Source organism: Eurosta solidaginis, chromosome 3 (genome assembly GCF_040869045.1).
Source record: "Eurosta solidaginis isolate ZX-2024a chromosome 3, ASM4086904v1, whole genome shotgun sequence".
Lineage (NCBI taxonomy): Eukaryota > Metazoa > Arthropoda > Insecta > Diptera > Tephritidae > Eurosta > Eurosta solidaginis.
In genome coordinates this window covers 213,856,544-213,876,981 of record NC_090321.1, presented here as the reverse complement: position 1 = coordinate 213,876,981, position 20,438 = coordinate 213,856,544, and the positions used below count along the sequence as shown (strand labels likewise).

Below are 20,438 nucleotides of genomic sequence, written 5' to 3'. Positions count from 1 at the left end.
TTTTTAAAGTCAAATTTTAACAAAAAATGTAATATCTTTACCGTATATAAGTAAATTATGTCAACGTTCAACTCCAGTAATTATATGGTGCAACAAAATAAAATAAAAGAAAATTTCAAAATGGGCGTGGCCCTTTTCATTTAATTCGTCAAAAATACTTTTAAGGCCATAAGTCGAACAAAAATTTACCAATCATTGTGAAATTTGGTAGGTGCATAGATTCTATGACGATGTTTTCGGTTGAAGCCACGCCCATTTTTTATACACAGTCGACCGTCTGTCCTTCCGCTCGGCCGTTAACACGACAACTTGAACAAAAATCGATATATCTTTACTAAACTTAGTTCACGTACTTAACGGAACTCACTTTGTCTTGGTATAAAAAATGGCCGAAATCCGACTAGGACCACGCCCACCTTTTCGATATCGAAAATTACGAAAAATTAAAAAAATGCCATAATTCTGTACCAAATATGAAAAAGACATCAAACATGGTAATTGTATTGCTTCATTGACGCAAAATATAACTTTAGAAAAAACTTTGCAAAATGGGTGTGACACCTACCATATTAAGTAGAAGAAATGGAAAAGTTCTGCAGGGCGAAATCAAAAGCCCTTGGAATCTTGGCAGGAATACTGTTCGTGGTATGACATATATAAATAAATTAGCGGTACCCGACAGATGATGTTCTAGGTCACCCTGGTTCACATTTTGGTCGATATCTCGAAAACGCCTTCACATATACAACTAAGGGCCACTCCCTTTTAAAACCCTCATTAATACCTTTAATTTCATATCGTACAACACACATTCTATAGTCACCCCTGGTCCACCTTTATGGCGATATCCTGAAATTGCGTCCACATATAGAACTATGGCGCACTCCCTTTTAAAATACCCTTTAGTACCTTCCATTTGAAACCCATGTCATACAAACACATTCGAGGGTTACCCTAGGTTTATTTTGCTAAATGGTGATTTTCCCTTATTTTTTTCCAAAGCTCTCAGCTGAGTATGTAATGTTCGCCTACGCCCGGACTTAGCCTTCCTTACTTGTTCAGTTTGTCGTTTATATCTTTTGAACGATCTAAAATTTTTATTTTACGCCTTCGGATTATTGTTGTCAAGGTCAATACGAGTCTTTTGACACCTCTCTCGGTATTTTTGGAGGCGTATTACCAGCGTCATGCTGTCGTATAGAATTACCATATATTTTTGCGTTCTAGCATTAATATTATGATATTTTATCCAAAACCGAATTTTTATTGGTGGAAATAACTTTTTTTTTGGTGGGAAAGAAATCTCAACGGTCAAACGCATTCCAGAATTTTCAATTCAAGAATTGTATTGTGGTTTCCCGCAAAAGGAAGCATCAGGCCACGAAACTCTTCTGAGGAATTTTCTTCAACAACGAGAAGAAAAACCCGACTTACCACCAAGGTGTACGGAAGAGATGTATATCTACTAATAATAACAATTTGGTGTGATATATATCTGAGGAGATTAAAGTCTAGCTTTCCATCCAATTCGAAGGCTACTTATCGTGTATTCGTTTTTCTACGAACTGGCTCACCTAAATATATGTTTTGTGCCGACCCAAAAATTTTTCCACTAATTCGGACGAATTTTTGGTGCCAAGGTAATGCCGAGGGACAATCAATACCATTTATATAAATTTTCTTAAATATTTTTGATGGATAGGCCAACACACTAGCTCTACACCACGCGGCAGACTTTGACCGTTCAGCCGATAAATTCAGCCTCCACGAACTATCACACTCCAACTGGATGTTTAGCTAAGCTGCGAAGAGCTACAGCGTTTTTGCTGGCGTGGGCAAGTTATGGGAAGATCTCCACTGGGTTCGGAGAAGCAGGTGGGGGAAGACTTTGATCTCTCTTGGTACCCCCTGTTGGCGTCAGTTCTCGCGAAACAGGGTTAGCTGGAGTGACTTGTTACGCAACGACCAGGACCTCCTAACCAGTTAAGCGGCAATTAAAAAATGTATCTTCTAACCGCGAGGAAAAGGACCAAAACAAACCAAAGAATACCTCCAAGATCATTTTTTTCCGCAGTAACGAGGACATTTGAGACTGGTGATCTCTTATAAAGTGAAGTTCCAGCATATTCAGGGTTAAAGACGTATCAGCCAAGTGAAGAAGGATGAATGAAAAATCTATAGGGGTGGTCTCCAACATTCGCCTCCTAATTAGAAGAGGTTAACGGCCCGATTCTGAGCGTTACCGGTAAAATAGTACCCAGAACATTATGTAACCAAAAATCGTTACCGGTTCTTTTATTCGCGATTCTGGCCAAAGTGGTAACGTTGTCATCACCGAAAAACTCACCAGTGTCTGTGGTGAAATTTAAAAGTTAGCTTTCTTCGCTTTACCCATGGCGGAACTATACAAGGTGGCAGCATGGGACAGCTGAATATAAACTTTTTTTATTTGATTTGATAGATCAACTTCCGGCGCAGTACGATTTCGACATTTGTCCATCGAATTTACAAAAACAAAGTACATGGAATTTTTATTTATGTTTGTAGGTATGCCACCATGCTGCCACCTTGTATGGTTCCGCCATGGCTTTACAGAAAATGTGTCACTGGTAGATACGAGGTTAACGAATAAACGGGACGATGTGTATATATGTACATACATGCATAAGTTTTTACAGATCTATATTGTAATATATACTGTGAAAGTACATAATGTAAACAAATAGGTATAGCAAGAGGCAACACTTTTCTACTATAAGAGCGGTACGCAGATCGCAAGTAATTGCTCAAGAAGAATTTTGCCTTTTTTCTTGCGTTAAAAATAGTAGTATGGAAGTAATTTTGACTTTTTTAAAAATCCACGGTGAATAGTGAATCAAGCAAGGAGAAGAGCACATAAACAAAGGAAATGTAAAGAATGTCACTTCTCTTATAAAAGCCCGTTTCTCCTCCGCCGTGAAATTCACTATGCGCTTTTTGCGTTTTGGTGCTGCAGCTATTGTTATTTCCATTTCTAATTTTATATATAATAAGCTGGTCTGATCTATTTATGTGGGGTGCGAATAAGACAAAGCTTTTTCCACCTTGCAGCTCAACGTTTCGCTAAGATTTTCTTAGCATCTTCAGGAGCGTAACTGTAAGTTTATTTAAAAATCCATAAAAAGAGCAAAAACAGGTTTGAAAAACACATTAAACATTTATATCTAACTCACACTGAAAGTGGTCCATTTTTGTTACATTAAATATTTACGTTAAAAACACTAAACAATGATATTGTTGCATTAAATTTTACGAAAACATAAACATACAATGTTGATACCATCATTCGTGGTACTCTTGTCATACTAAACTAAACTATAAACATAACAAATAAGTCTCAGCATTTCATCGGTGTCTACTTTCTTGTTAAACGTATATTCCCTTTTCTGCATTATACGTAGGCTCTCCAAAGTATATCTCGTATTTTCTCTTCGTTCCTTATCTAGTATTCTTGTGTTGGCAAAATCAGCTGTGTGGTTGTTTGTTATTGCATGCTGTGATAGTGCTGTGCTGTGTTTTTGTTTTCTTATATCAGCCTCGTGCTCTGCTAGTCTGGTGTCGACCACTTTCAGTGTAAGTTAGATATAAATGTTTAATGTGTGTTTTAAACTTGTGCACCTATATATGCAACACCTACTAATGTTGTTTTTGTATTTTTGCTCTTTTTATGGATTTCTAAATAAACTTACAGTTACGCTCCTGAAGATGCTAAGAAAATCTTAGCGAAACGTTGAGCTGTAAGGTGGAAAAAGCTTTGTCTTATTCGCACCCCACATAAATAGATCAGACCAGCTTATTATATATTAAATTAGATAAATTAACTGATCGGATAAATACTAAAATAATAATTGTTTATTGCAGAAAAATTAAAAAACCATGCGCTTACCTAATTTTTCCAGGTTGTTTACCTTTTTTCTTCAAGAAATATATGGCACTCGACATATTTCTTGCGGAAACCGATGTTGACGTATGCAAATTTGATGGAAAAATAGTAGTAAAGTAGCGTACTAAATTTCTTGTAAACTGCGTACTACCTCAAGAAAATTTACCACAAGGAAATTTCTTGAGCATTTCTTGAGCGTTTTTTATATGGAATTTTTACTTTCTTGTGATCTGCGTACCGCTCTATAATGTTTACTTATTTGCGCTTACAATTTTTCATTTTTCAGTATTGCCTGTTTCTAAACAACAGCTTTTGTGTGGTTATTTTGATGTTACCACCTACTTTTGTTGGTAGAAAAATTATCCGGCTACTTATTCGCGTAGAATACCAAAAGGGTGTATAAGTTGCCACATGATTTCGTTACCGTGGTAAAAAATGTTGTTACCACACCAGAATCGGGGCGTAAGAAGTAAGGCCTTTTCTTTCGTCCCTTTGCAAAAATAGGACGTGTTGAGACATCCATTATATTGGTAACTCATTTTTTTGTCATATATGTACATAAAAATCGATTTCAAAACTTTTCAAAATATTTTCTCACTCATTTCATAAGCACTTTATTTTTTTGGCATTTAAAAAAGTGAAAAATGTGAAACCAACAATTTTTTGTGTGTTTACTTTGGTTTGGTATTTTCACAAAGTTTAAGAGTGATTTTAAAATTTTTTTAAAAATTAAAAAACCATTATGGCCGACAAGAAGAGTAAATGGTTTTACCTGGTAATATTTTTATCATGTATGTAACTACTTAGCTATACACTTTCCTTTTTGCAGACTGGAAATTTTAAAAATTACTGCGCCCTAACAATCGCCTTAACAAACGGTCTAATAACACCAGCTCTACTACAAAAGAAACTTTGTGAGGATACACAATTTCGTTTTGGTTTTGCTAACATTGAATTTGCTAAATATGCCGAACGTTATTTCGAAGATTTTATTTATACACTAAAATCAGCTATATACACATCTGTAGATTTGATATTGCTTTTTGGTTTGATTGATGAAATTTTACAGCAAGATTTTGTTGCAGAAATTAAGAAACGTAGAGGTAAAATTGCGACTAGTGGCACACAAACGGAAATGGTACGTAAGAATGATCTTAGACCTTCGCAACGTATTAATTGTACTTGGAACAAATGGGATTTTCATCGTGAAACTATACATTTGGCAAATATACGAAAATTGCAAACACGTTCACAACAGACTACATTATCATTTGGTACAATGAATGCACAAAATGAATGTTTGCCATTTGGTCATGGAACATCTTAAATAATTAATAGTTCTTATTTATAAGATTTGTTTAATGCTATATTGTCTGGCACACTGCACACTTACCTTTATTATCCATGTTTTCATTATAAACAGCTAAAATATCATTGCATACGACAAATATATGTTCATCTTGCCAATCAATTGAATATATTGGTTTACCACAAAATGGTTTGAAGGTAATTGTGGGTTTTGAAGGCGATTCTACATTAATTACGCCAACCTGTTAAAAAAGAGAAAAAATATTACAATATAAAGCGAAATCATTTTTATTTATTTCTCTTGAAATTGGACAAAACAGCTTTTTTGCAGAGATTGAGCTATAACTAAAAAAGCAATTTCTGCGTTTTCAAAGTTATGCAATTTCGCAGTTCGAAACTTCGAAACTTTTTTAAATCAACGTACATATTTCACAACAAAAAGTAAGAATGCGAGTGTAACTCGATTTTTTATTTTTTCATTTTGATGGCAAAATTCTTTGCAATTTTATATACTATAGAACAGTTAACAGAAAGATAGCAGTGGCAATTTTTACAAAATTTCGTCAGTTAAATTCGCTTTTTTTTTACTTTCGTTATTTTAAGAAAAAACTTAAATTTTTGTAACAGAATCTATGCAAACCAATCTCAAAAACGTTTTCGAAAAAAATCGAAATCGCGGAAAATTTGTTTCGAAAAATTAGAACTTTTTATTTAGGGTTCTTTGAGTATGCAGTTTTGTTGCCAAATCAATTTTAGTCTAACAAAGTACAAGGCAAATGTCTATAAAAATTCTTTGATTTATAACATTTTTTCCCCCAAAGAGTGTTTTAGATTTTCCTCCATAAAAAGTCTGGCCATTTTTTTTTATGTGGAAGAAACTCCGAAACACCCTTTAAAAAAAGTTTGTCAAAAATCAACGCGAATTTCAAGATACCTATAACTTGTACTTGATTAGACTGAAATTGATTGAGCTACAAAACTACATACTCAACAAAAAATTCAGATTTCCGCCAAGTTTTTCACAAGGATTAAAAATACATATGTATAGCTTATGTTCTGATTTCGAACTGCGAGAGACCAGCCCTATATTTTGGAGGGTAATTTTCAAAAACAGGAAATTAATTTTAAGCAAAATGATAGATATGCAAACCAATTGTAAAAATGTTTCCGAAATAGATCGAAAATTTTGGAAAAATTTATGTCTTCATAAAAAAATACGACATTTGTATGAAGTAAGGTAGGTAAGCAGTTTTGTAGTCGAATGAGTTTTAGTCTCACGAAGTACAAGTTTGAATAGTATACAAATTTGTATACATTATCGACAATTTTTTTTTTTTTATATAATATATAAAATTAAAATTAATAAAAAATAAACACAAGACGCGATAACCTCCGAAGAGATTTTATTTATTTTCCAATTTGCGTCGTGCTCCTTTTAATTTTTCATACAAATTAGCGTGACGGGACCTACATGTTTTGGGACGACCCCGAATGGCATCTGCAAGGCATTGAGAAGCTTTTCATGGCAGAAATACCTCGGAGTGTTTGCCAAATCACTGCGACACGCTTAGAAAAACTTATTTCTAATTGAAAAACTTCTTTTTAAATTGTTGATGCTGCTTTGTCCGGGAATTGAACCGAGGGCTTTCATTGTGGTAGGCGGAGCGGCCGGAAGAAAATGTAAAACATTTCGAAACAAATTTGTTTATATATTATTTTAAACTTCAAACTTTGTTGCAATAAATTTTAATCGACTACTACACTTTGATCAGAAGTTTCTGACATTTATAAAATAAAGTCTTAAGTATTTCGTTTCGAATATTTTCGTTGGCTTTAAACATATATGTACGTAATACGCCTATATTTCTACCATGGTGGAATAACTAGGTAACGTAAGCCGTTAATTGTCTTGTTCTAAATTCTTCTTTATTCTGTCATTCGGCTATCTGTAAATTTTGCAACAATAGTAACGCAAATTAGAGTTCAACGTGAGAGGTTGCGGTGGGCAGAGCATCCTTGAGCTTGTCTTAAGGATAGCTTTTGTCCTCCCAACATGAACTGACAAATAGTTTTGAAATAAATACATATTACTGATTTGGTGCCTGGCGTGGTGCCATTAAAAACCCAAATTATTACGGACTTTGTGCCTGGCGTGTTGCCATTTAGAAACCAGAAATGAACATTGTTACGAGAAATAACGGAATTTAAATATGATTGAATAACGGAGGAACATTGAAATTTAAAAGCTGGCATGGTGCCATTTAAAAACCAAACTCGTTTTATATACATAACGGGATAGTGAAAAAAACAAGGCAACAAGTCACGTATTGAAACAACATACATTTATAAAAAATTAAATTCTCGAAAGAAATTCTTGTAATTTGCAAAAGGCAAAGAAACCTTATTGATTTTATGCCTGGCGTGGTGCCATTTAAAAACCAATTTTTATGACAAATATATTTGAAAATGAAATGAAAACAACTTATAAACTTGCGCCTGGCATACTGCCATTAAAATACAAAATTGAACAAAAACTTTGATGTGAAATTTACTTTTTTACGAAAAATAATGGAATTAAATAAAATTGAATAACAAAGCTACTGTGAATAACTTGATCTGGCATTATCGGTTTAGTCGACGTCAATCATCCTCAACACATGTTGGAGCAAATCCCAAAACAAAAAAAAAAAAACACAAGTAAAGGTGTCTAAGTTCGGGTGTAACCGAACATTATATACTCAGCGTGAACTTTAATTGTACATTTCATTTCAGATAAATTACTTTTCTACATAACACGTGGCACCACCCGTTTAAAAAAAAATGTCTCCCATTTCCTCTTACAATAAAACTTGATAAGTGAATTATCATTGATTCAAAACTATTTTTTGCTTTATATCTAAGTTGCCGTGGTCTTTAACCGATCCCGTCTATTTTTACTAGAAATACTTTCTGTTATAAGGAAAATATGTGTACACAACTTCATTACGATATGTGAATTTCTGCGTATTATGGCTCGCGAAACATAGAAAATTGCTTAGTCATAAAAGGGGCGGTGCCACGCCCATTTTTTAAAATTTGAAGTTTTTCCTATTTATTGTTATAAATCCACTTGGAAAATGAAATACCATTGATATAAAGCTTTTTATGCAAAGATATAGCTAATTTTATTCGTGCACTACCCTTTTAGAAATCTTTTACATAAAAGTGGGCGTGGTCCTTAACCGATTTCGTTAATTTTTCTTCAAAGCATTCCTTATAGTAAAGGCAACCTCTCTACCGATAGGTTTGACGGTTTTTGATTTACGATTAATAATATTTGTAAAATTAATTTTATCACAAGTGGGCGGTGCCACGCCCATTTTAAAAAATGTTTTCAGATTTTTATCAAGAGTCTCAATATCAGTCCACACGTCAAATTTCAACATTCTAGGTGTATTATTTACTAAATAATCAGGATTTTTGTGTTTTCCAAAATGTTATATATATAAAAAAGGGCGTGGTTATCATCCGATTTCGCTCATTTTCAATACCAATCTATAGTCTACCAATTTTGATGAAGATATCTGAATATTTACTCAAGTTATCGCGTTAACGGCAGACGGACGGACGGACGGACATGGCTCAATCAATCTTTTTTTCGTTACTGATGATTTTGATATATGGAAGTCTATATCTATCTCGATTCCTTTATACCTGTACAACCAACGGTTATCCAATCAAAGTTAATACACTCTGTGTACAAAACAAGCTGAGTATAACAATAGTAACGTTCCATTGAGTCATCGAGCTGTGGATCACGATCAAATCTCATTGAAACGATCAGGGGACCAATTCAAGTTCTGTGAAGTGATAAAATGAAAACTGATTTTCATACATTTGAAAAAACTTTTATATGAGCTTTTTGCCATTTTATCACTTCATAGAACGTGAATTGGCCCCCAGGATCAGTACTAAGAGAGTTGGCAGCACTCAACGAATGTCTACACATAATAAGGTGCCTGTTATTTTCAACTTCCCCCCCCCCCCCCCCCCCCCCCGAATCACTCCATAAAATTTTACTTAAATGGGTTTTCGAGTGGAAGAAATATGTTAAATATCGGATGCCCTAGTGCATATGACTGTAAGTGCTCATAAACGAATGAGCCAAGATCCCGCATCCCGGAATTGTTGTATTTGTAATCGAATTGTAAAAAAAAGTTTGATGACGTAGCGCTTTTGAAGTTTTTCGATTTATTACATTTCTCTCATATTTCGCTACCAGTGTTCGGAGTATTTAAAACTGTTACCTGAGTAAACGACTACGGCGGAGTAAAAATAAAATTTTCGGAGTATATTTTTTTTCCTTTTTGAAAGCGGGCGAACTACCAACAACAAATTGATTTGGTGTCTTGGCAATCCCTTCGATTGTTTTTCCATGTAATCTTTCTCGGCAAAAAAGTTATCTGCCTTATCAGATGCACATGGAGTCGGCCTAAAACGTGTAGGATGACCACATAAAGCTCCCATTAGCACACAACATTCTGGAAGAAAAGTGGGTTGTTGTTGTTGTTGTTGTTGTAGCGATTAGTTACTCCCCGAAGGTTTTGGGGAGTGTTATCGATGTGATGGTCCTTTGTCGGATACAGATCCGACACGCTCCGGTAACACAGCACCATTAAGGTGCTGGCCCGACCATCTCGGGAACGATTTATATGGCCACATTAAACCTTCAGGCCATCCCTCCCTCCTCACCCCCAAGTTCCATGAGGAGCTTGGGGTCGCCAGAGCCTCGTCTGTTAGTGAAACGGGATTCGCCGCTCGAAGGTGAGGTTGACAATTGGGTTGGAGAAGCTATATATTGCGCTACACAACCCCTTGAATCCCGAAAAGTGGGTGCTACCTCCCGGATATTTATCGCAAAAAAATATTATTATTATTTTCGGTTTATCATACATATTTCATGCTCTTTTAATGGCAGAAGGCTACAAGACCGGGGCAGATTCCTGTAGGAATGATAATGGTGACCTGACGTACAGAGTGTGAGGGAAGACGAAGCCGATACCCCAATTGCCAATGATGAAAAACACAGCATCCAACTTTGGCGAAGTGAGAATGGCAATATCACGGCTAAGAAATCACAAGGTGCCAAGTAATGACGGGATATCCGCCGGGCTGCTCAAACATGGAGGCGAAGAGTTGGTATAAGATACAGAAGCAAAAAAAAATGGGGCTTGTAGAAAATGTGGAAATTGCTGTTATCGTGGCCTTTGTAGCCACGTCACTATTGACTGATATAAAATTCGGGACTGTGAAGGATTTCGTCTATTTGGGAAGCAGCATTAAGAGCAAAAACAATGTTAGCCTAGAAATCAAACGGAGAATAACTCTTGCCAACAATTGAAAGTAAAGTCCTGTCTCGACGAACAAAATTCTCGCTCTACAAGTCACTCACCATAACTGTCCTGATGTATGGCTCGGAATCATGGAAGGTGTCTACAGAAGATGAGATGGCTCTTGGAGTATTCGAGAGAAAAGTTCTCAGGAAGATTTATAGACCTATTCGTGATGTCGACGGCGAGTACCGAAGGAGGTATAATGATGAGCTTTTCGCAGATATAACGATAGTGCAGCGAATAAAAACAAAAAGCTTCGCCAGCTAGGTCATGTTATGCGGATGGACGAATACGCTCCGGTCAAGAAAGAAAGTTATCGCGGTTTTTAAACAGAGGAAAGAAAAGCCCTTCACTGAGTTGGGAGAGACATTTCGAGGAAGATTTGACCTCGCTTGATGCTCACAATTGGCGACTGTTATCGCTGCCCTTACAGACTCAACGTACTTTATTTTTATATAAAACTTCAAGAAGTGCTGTATGTTGAATTTTGGTAGGATTTTCGGATTACGTTCGGACACATTTTTTGCTTACATTTTACTTCTTCAATTCTCATTCCGTACGAAAAAAAAAACTGTAAGCAAAATGTGAACAAACATGTCTTAAGACACGAACAATGAATTCACTCCATTTTATCCAATAGTCACTTGTAAACAATCAGCTTTTCATACGGATGTATATGTGACCAGGCCTTTGAAAAGGTAGCTTATGACTCAAAAAAAGAAAACTACTAAGAAACTGAAGAAATGCATTGTTTATCTTTAACAGCTGTGTCTCGCAATTTCTTTTTTGAGTCATAAGCCACATTTTCATAGGCCGGGTCACATATAATGAAAACTTCAACCAAAAGATATTAGGTAGTAATACTATTTAGTTTTCAACTCGACCCAAATAAGCCTTTAAGATAAAAAATGTAGTAGGAGGTAAGAACGGAGCAAACTACTCCGATTGGAATAAAGTCTGAACACTGAGTCAGCAATAAAACATGTTGTCAAAAGCGTGACGTCACGCCAAGAACTTTTATTTCCCAGCCAACTATGATTTTTTTGCTCTCTCATTTTTTAATGCGAGATCTGTTTATTGGTTCATGGTAAGTGCTACCAAAAACAAAGGGTATGCTGTCAAAAATTTTCCACAAAAAACCAAATCAGCAGAGACCCGAAACTGATTCAGATAGATAACAGGATCATAGCGTTGCTGTTGCAATTGCATGCTAAATTTCTATCCGTATCTAGATGACGCTTCATTGGAACACAACTAATGTTGTCCCCGAAAAAGTTTTGTTTTTTGCATTTTTTCAGGAGTAAAATTTGTCAATTTTAATCCATTTTCACATTAACGTATTAGCTGAATGTCGATGGATCCTTACTGATTTAAGTAACAACGATCTCTCATTTGGATATTTTCAGTATTGGCTTTCATAAGTAAAGCCGTGTTAAAAAATACGATATTGCTGACGTCTCCATCAAAAAAAAATTTAAACAGGTATTTGTAAAAACAAACTATTTTATCCAACCAAGTGTTTTCTCTCTTGGGCAGCGCTACCCAAGACTTTCGGAGAATGTTTTTATTCATTCCTACAACAAGTGCACCAAAACTTTCGAAATAAAACTTATATATGTAACAATTTCAATTCCAATTGAGTCACGTAAACTTTTCATCATAAAGGCATCAGAAGTCGAGTCCGAAACCCATTTTGTGCAGCGAAAGGTAGTAACGTTCAACTCAATAACTGACGTACATGCGTATATGTGGATAACATTCCCTATTATGCCCGGTTTCTGAATAAAAGCTTGAATTGCAGTTGGAGTTGCACTCAGTTAACATGAGTTTTTAATTGTTTTCAAAGCTAACAGTAATTTAAACTCGTACTGGGCCTAAGTATCCCCTTTTGTACTGGCGTTAGGTGGCAATGCTAAGCAGCAAAATGCAGTTTTTTAATGGCCATTTATGTTTCTACTCCTATTTTTATACCCAGCTGTACTTGTACACAGGGTATTATAACTTTGATTGGATAACGGTTGGTTGTACAGGTATAAAGGAATCGAGATAGATCTAGACTTCCATATATCAAAATCATCAGTATCGAAAAAAAAATTTATTAAGACATGTCCGTCCGTCCGTCTGTCCGTTAACACGATAACTTGAGTAAATATTGAGATATCTTCACCAAATTTGGTACACGAGCTTACCTGGGCCCAGAATAGATTGGTATTGAAAATGAGCGAAATCGAATGATAATCACGCCCACTTTTTATATATATAATATTTTGGAAAACACAACAAACCTGATTATTTAGTAAATAATACACCTAGAATGTTGAAATTTGACGTGTGGACTGATATTGAGACTATTGATACAAATTTGAAAAAAAAAAAAATTTAAATGGCGTGGCACCGCCCACTTGTGATAAAATAAATTTTACAAATATTATTAATCATAAATTTTTTTTTTTTTAAATCAAATCGTTAAACCTATCGTAACAAAATTCGGCAGAGAGGTTGCCTTTACTATAAGCAATGTTTTGAAGAAAAATTTACGAAATCGGTTAAGAACCACGCATACTTTTATATAAAAGATTTTTAAAAGGGTCGTGGACGAATAAAATAAGCTATATCTTTGCAAAAAAGAGCTTTATATCAATGGTATTTCATTTCCCAAGTGGATTTATAACAAAAAGGAAAAACTTCAAATTTTAAAAAATGGGCGTGGCACCGCCCATTTTATGACTAAGCAAGTTTCTATGTTTGGGGAGCCATAACTCGAAGAAAAATTAGTTCAGAATAGAACCATATGTATATGTATTATTGCGCAGCCTTGTAACACTATTAAGCACACATACAAAACAAACAACAACATTTAAAATGGACAGCTGGGTATGTAATGTTCTGTTTCACCCGAACTTAGACTCCCTTACTTGTTTTAAATGTGGGTAAAAATTTTTCCCGCGTCTGCCCCTTGAAAATACACCCGTACCGTTTCAGATAGCACACATGTTCTGTCTTTTTCTATGTACTTCACCCATGTGCTGCTAAAATCACAAATATATTGTAGGCTATCTTGTTTTGATTTCGAATTCAAAACTCATTGAGAGCCTGCTTCAGATTCGTCTGCTATTTTATAGCAGCACCACACATACTCGAATTTACGTGTTTATGAGAATATGTACGGATACTATTAACATATGTAAACTGCACTTAGCATACTAAAATCGGTAAGAATGCGTCTGGAGAATTTCAAGTTGAAGCTATTTTTTTTGGGAATGTTGAAAATGAATAAATGCAAAAAAAAACTACTGTAATAGCAACGTGATGATGTTTAGAAAATGAGTTTAAAATATATGTAATGCAAAAAAAAATCTGGGTCAAACAACAACCATTAAACGGTTTTATTTAGCTTCACTCTGTGTAACGTTATTTAAGAGTTTTGTAAATTAAATTTAAGTAAAGCATTTTAAATTTTAAAGCATTTTGTATTAGAAATATGTATATGGTTTTAAAAAACTTAACGAATTGTTTTACGAACTCAATAAATTTCAAATACGTTTCGGAAAAACAATCGGGAACTCAGCAAGTTTAAAGAAAATTTCAAAATATATATGCACTTCGAACAAATTTTACTTACTCTCCCCTCCAGAGTGCCAAAAGCCAGCTTTTTACTGTCTGGGCTCCAAACAAGCGATAAAACAGATGCATCTACACGTGATATAAAATTTTCGATGAATACGTTATTGGCAGACATTTTGGAAATATCAATAATGCCAATACGACGATCGCAGAAAGCCAATGCAATTCTAAAAATACAAAAAATATAAACATTAAATTAGGCAAGAGCTCACTTATCCGCATGCCAATTGCATAAACTGGCTGAAATTTTCTGAAAACGCCTACCAGAGCGCTACATTGACAAGATATGTATATTTATTGTTGCACTTACTTATTCATATCATCCGGACACTCACGCATAGCTGCAACGTTAGTGGAAGAACAACAATATTTGAGCAATAACTTTCCTGTTTCCAAATTTTCACAGCTTATTTCACGATGTGAAGACAGACTCCATAACAGCTTATAGCGGTGTGAAACACTAAAGGCCATAACGCTGCGTTGTTCAAAGCTTTGATGAGTTTCCTCTTTGAATTTATTATGTCTATGTTGACGTCGAGCAGCATCGGGTGAATTATCTTGTACCGTTGACCAAAATGAAAGGTCGCCAGCTTTATTGTTCGTAAGAAATTGAGTTGTACTCACCCAATCGACGTGAATGCTAGTATCTGAGGATAGATAAACACATATATACTTCAATATATAGTTTTTATTACAGTAAAACTTCTTAAAGTTCAACGTACGATTTGCGCTAAGAACTCGAGAATATACCGACCAAAATTAATTTGTGAATGCACCGGGCTTGTTTAATTTGCTTCGGTTGTGTGTTCGGCTTTGATCAATAAGATAACATTTTTCAAGTGCCACTTTCACATTTAAAATTTAGGCTGGATTAGGAAAAGTGGCTTAGAGTTTGGCGAAAAAATGTATGTTCGTTTCTGTACGGACATAGAGTGCTCCAGCGAAACAGCACGGTTGAGAAAAGTCCTAGCAAAGGAAAATATAGTCCAGGGACTAATAAAGAAAGAGAACGGGGAATGGTCACGTATTAGTGAGGAATCCCTTGAGGTGCTTCTCGATACACATTTCCCATCGGGAGATGGTTTAAAAGAGCAAGCAGACAGCACTCGCACTTCGATCACGGAGCGGGTAGTGCCGGTGACCGATGGTGACCGATACCAAGATCGAGTGGGCAGTGAAGACGTTTTCTAAGTTTAAATCGCCGGGCCCAGATGGTATATTCCCGGCCATGCTACAAGTCTCAAGTAGTGCGGTCGTGGAATGGCTTAAAATAATATTCGATGGGTGCATAAGACTGAATCATGTACCGCACTCTTGGAGAACTGCTCGTGTAGCTTTCCTACCAAAGGCAGGAAAGATCGGTCACATGTATGCCAAAGATTATAGACCCATTAGCTTAAATTCATTTTTGCTCCAAACCTTTGAGAGGCTGATAGATGTGTACACAAAGTCCAACGTGGATGAAAAGCTGCTCTCCACAACACAACATATATATGTACGCCAAAGGCAAATCGGTAGACACCGCATTGCATAGGGTGGTAATAAGCGTAGAGAAAGCCCTGGAATATAAGGAATATGCTCTAGGAGTCTTCTTAGACATTGCCTGGGCTTTCAATAATGTCTCTAAATGGGCGATTATGAATGGTTTTAATTACATTAAAGTACATCCAGCCTTAACCAGATGGATCGGTTGCATGTTAAATTGCAGGAAGATTACATCACAATGGGGATTGTACGAGGCCACGAAATCAGTGGACAGGGGAACGCCGCAGGGAGGGGTGCTATCACCTCTGCTGTGGACGCTGGTCATCAACCAACTGCTCAGGCGATTTGATGAGGACCCGTAAAACTTACGGCTTACGCGAATGACGTTGCAATTGTCATAAGTGGAAAGTGCCTTCCAACGATTAGCTCTTTGATGGATCGGGCGCTTCGGGATATTCATACTTGGGCATCAAATGTCGGGTTGAAAGTCAACGCGGATAAGACGGATATGGTCTTGTTTACAAAGAGGTACAAGGTCCCAAATTGGATCAGGCCTAAGTTAGGAGGGGTGACCCTACAGGAGAAACCTTGCACAAAGTATCTAGAAATCATCCTAGACAGTAAGCTGTCATGCAAGCTCAACGTGGAGGAGATGGTGAAGAAGGCTTCAACGGCACTTTATGCATGTAAAAGAATGCTGGGGTGTACGTGAGGCTTATCGCCCTCTCTTTCTCATTGGGTTTTTACAGCGATTGTAAGCCTTATCCTATACTATGGAGTTCTTGTTTGGTGAAAAGCCACACAAAAAGCAACCTACCTCAAAAAATTAGAGGGGGTATGCAGACTATCAATGCTTAGCATTAGGGGAGCCCTGAAAACAAACCCCGACAGCTGCACTGTATGCCATTCTGCACATTCCACCTATAGACTTAGTAGCAAAGAACATAGCGTTAACAACTGCAACCAGGCACGGTGCTTCGGGGCAGCTTGAGCGCGACCATACGGCCATAGTAGTATAGCGTCATTAATCACAAGACGAACAGACTACCTGATTCCCTATCTGCGCTTCGAGGGCGATCTTAAGGCCACAATAGAGGTGCACGGTTGGCGCAAGGGTGCTCAAATGGGGGACGAGGCAATACATGTGTACACAGACGGTTCCAAAGTAGTGGAAGGAGTAGGGTCTGCGGTATACTGTGCTGATCCGGAAATAAACAGATCCTACCGGCTGCCGGATTATTGCAGCGTTTTCCAAGCGGAAATACTAGCCGTAACCAAAGCAGTAGAAACTCTGGAAGAAAATAGCCCAAGCTGCAATCGTGTTAACTTTTATATTCAGTCAAGCAGCAATTAAGGCAATAATCTCGCATAACACAGCATCTAAATGCGTGTTAAGAGTGTAAGCAGTCCCTAGAGAGAATCGGGACAGGAGAAGCATACATCTATATTGGGTCCCAGGGCATATGGGAATAGATGGGAATGAAAAAGCGGATGAATTAGCTAAAAAGGGCGCATCCCTTGAAGCTTGCTCCGTAGACGTCCCAATTAGACTGGGTGAAATTAAGCGAAGGCGAGAGGTGCACATGATCGACCAAGCTGGAAAGGCCTGGGTTCAAGCGCGGAGCTGTAAAGTGTCGAAGATTATGCGCAGGTCTTACAACCTTAGACTAACAAAGTTGCTTCTATCATTTGAAAGAGAGGACTGTAGACTCGTGACGGGTATTCTGACTGGACACTGCCTTCTGGCGTCATATGCCTTTAAATTAGACTTGGTCAGTGATAGCAGACGTAGGAAGTGCGGGCTGGAGGAGGAAGCGATCGAGCACGTTCTGTGCTCTCGCCCTGCGCTTGCCAGGCTAAGACTCCAGCTATTAGGAGTGATACAGCTGTCAGATCTATAAGCAGCAAGTGGCATAAATCCTAGGAAGCTTCTAGTATTTGCCAACAGCGCGGAGTTATTTCATAACATAGGTCCTGGATTTTGATAGGGTTTTTCATTTTGGTCGTTAAAACAAACTTCTGGTAACACTACGGACTTATTCAGTCTATGTGAGGTCCTCATGGACCGGCCAGTTCGACCTAACCTATGACAGACACGGTACATTTAAGAACATATTAGCATCTTTAGTTCACAGTAAAAAAAAAAAATTAAAATTTGACTCTCCAAGAAGGGCTACACGCATATTTTTATATTTATATATAAATATGTAAATGTGCAAAGTAAGCACAATAGTAATATACTCACTTCTACCATGCTTATTAATATTCTGTGGTCGTACATTGTCGCAACATGCACCCGTATTTGTATTCCAAATCCAAAAATGCCCATCAACGCTTGCTGAGGCGAGCAATGTAGGGGATTGTATTCTATTTGGCGATGTGGATGCAGAATTGACTTGGCTGTCGTAACCCTCAATGGATGGAATTTCTACTGTTATTTTACTCTCGTCGTCGATGATAGCTCCCTGTTTATCAACACTTTCTGTTAAATCAATTGTAACGCACTCCTTTTGATCAACATCAACTTTCATATTTTTTGTATCTACCACGATTTGGTCGACTGTACTTTGTTGCTGCATATCTTTTTTCTCTAAATCATTTGCTTGCTCTGCATGCACTTCCGCTTGGTGTAGTATTTGTTGCTTAAGATTTATGTCGGTACCATCGACGCAAATATCATCGTCTGACGAACAACGCTCAGGTATGTGTAGGCTACCTTCAGTCGATTCAGGTCTACTACCCTCTCCACAACTTGATGACAAATCACCAGTACGTGCTACTTTTTGACAATCAGCAAGCGTAACATCAGGCATTTGTTTAAAATCATCCTCATCATACTTCGGTTCATTCTTTTTGGCAGCAATATCTTCTTTCAAACTCTGGCACGCCTCACTAAAATCAAAATTCGTGGTAGGATCACGCTCCATAGCTTTCTCAATGCCTATAAATTGTTGGTCCTTCTCTTTAATCTTTGGTTGCTGTGTTGTAGGCGCACCAAATTCATTATCTAAGTAATCATAGTCATAGATATCAAAAATATCGTCATCACTTGGTTTTTTAGCTGCATTTCTCATGTGAAGTGTCGATTTCCCTTGATCGTTATCCTTTTTATTAATACGATGCTCTCCAATTTCAGCACCACGACGTTTCAACGATTCTACTTGACGTGGACACCATGAGAGGGCAGTGATGGAAGTTTCATGGCCACGTAACATATATAAAACGCTCATGCGTTGTAAATCGCAAATAAGTACTAAACCACGATTCGTACCAATAGCAAAAATATTCTCATTATACGGCGAACAACTCAGCACAGTCAAAGCTTGATTTCGTGTCGAAACAAACATAGCTCGACGATAATAAGTATTCGATGCTACACAATAAACCACTAAATCTTGCGCATTTACAGATAGCACATTACGATTTCTCATATAACTCATGAGTACATGATCGCTTTGTGGTGATGGTCCATTGCCCTCCAAGTATGAAACCGTATTGAAATGCGCTTTATGTCCACTCACTGCACAACCACGATCAAAGTCCCATATCTGTACTGAATTATCTTGTGCTAAAACTGCAAACAACTTTTGTTGACCTAATCCCCCCACCATGGCAGTGTCGTTTCCATTTTTATTTGAGGACGAAGATTTTCTAGGCCAACCCGGATCTACATCAACACTCAAAATACTTTGGCGTGTATAAAATACTTTAATTACTGGCGCTTTCTGCTCATCTCCATTATTGGTTTGCTTCATACGTCCTACATAGTTGATACTTCGCGGACCTACATAAAGGAAACCACCATCCGGAGTGCACACACAACCTTTGGTTAATAAAAAAAAAAAAAAAACTACCATTTAACTTTAACCTTCGTAATTTTAATATAAAAATATTTACCGTTGGTTAAATTCCATTGTGGTGTGATTGGCACTTTTGCCAAAACCATTGTCTATGTGGCACGTGCTTTCTGTTCAAATATGCTTTAACAATTTTGCGATTTTAATAAATACTACTGCGCGGCGTTTTTTTCTTTTGCTTATTCAAATCGGCCCTTTCGATAGGAATGTAACAGCTTGATCGACTTTGTTACTGGATTTGGCTACGTATAATCGATAATGAGGGCTAATTAAAGGCCGAATTAATGGTGACTTATAACCATAAAGCTGGAGTCATTGGTGCTGTATGTCGTATCGCTGTATCCGTATCTCTAACGTAATCAGCTGTTTACCGTTACGACGGTAAACCAAAACCCAATTGGTTGGCTACGATACGGTTACGACTTTAGCGGCACCAATAATCGATTGCATTGATTCTCATAAGGTTGGTCGAATCAGCTGTTAAAAGGTTACCGATACGGTTACCGATAAAGCACCAATGTCTCCAGCTTAAAGCCATAACCAGATAAAACAGCTGATCGAATCTACCTTATGGAAATCAATGTAATCGATTAATGGTGCCATACCATAACACTAACTCGATTACATTGAGCTCCTTAAGGTAGGTTCGATCAGCTGTTTTATCTGGTTATGGTTTTATGGTTATAAGTCACCATTAATTCGCCCTTAAAGCGGGAGTCATTGGTGCCGTATGTCGTATCGCTGTAGTCGTATCCCTAACGTAATCAGCTGTTTATCGTTACGACGGTTAACCAAACCCCAATTGGTTGGCTACGATACGGTTACGACCTTAGCGGCACCAATAATCGATTGCATTGATTCTCATAAGGT

At 37.1% G+C, this 20,438-nt stretch overlaps 2 protein-coding genes across 2 annotated transcripts in view; one reads left to right on the top strand and one right to left on the bottom strand.

Moving 5' to 3' along the window:
* The window catches only part of LOC137245026 (cilia- and flagella-associated protein 206), a 28,047-nt gene extending 21,443 nt beyond the window's left edge, over window positions 1-6,604 (top strand). The window contains exon 5 of the mRNA XM_067775009.1: window positions 4,752-6,604. Within this exon, the coding sequence (XP_067631110.1) occupies window positions 4,752-5,249 (498 nt within the window). The 3' untranslated portion in view covers window positions 5,250-6,604. The remainder of the gene's footprint in view (window positions 1-4,751) is intronic.
* The window catches only part of rig (rigor mortis), a 50,155-nt gene extending 30,377 nt beyond the window's left edge, over window positions 1-19,778 (bottom strand). The window contains exons 1-5 of the mRNA XM_067775008.1: window positions 19,609-19,778; window positions 17,957-19,534; window positions 14,537-14,873; window positions 14,225-14,393; window positions 5,316-5,472 (exon numbers count right to left, since the gene is read on the bottom strand). Coding sequence (XP_067631109.1) covers window positions 5,316-5,472; window positions 14,225-14,393; window positions 14,537-14,873; window positions 17,957-19,534; window positions 19,609-19,657 — 2,290 coding nt within the window. The 5' untranslated portion in view covers window positions 19,658-19,778. The remainder of the gene's footprint in view (window positions 1-5,315; window positions 5,473-14,224; window positions 14,394-14,536; window positions 14,874-17,956; window positions 19,535-19,608) is intronic.
* Between the last annotated feature and the right edge of the window lie 660 nt (window positions 19,779-20,438).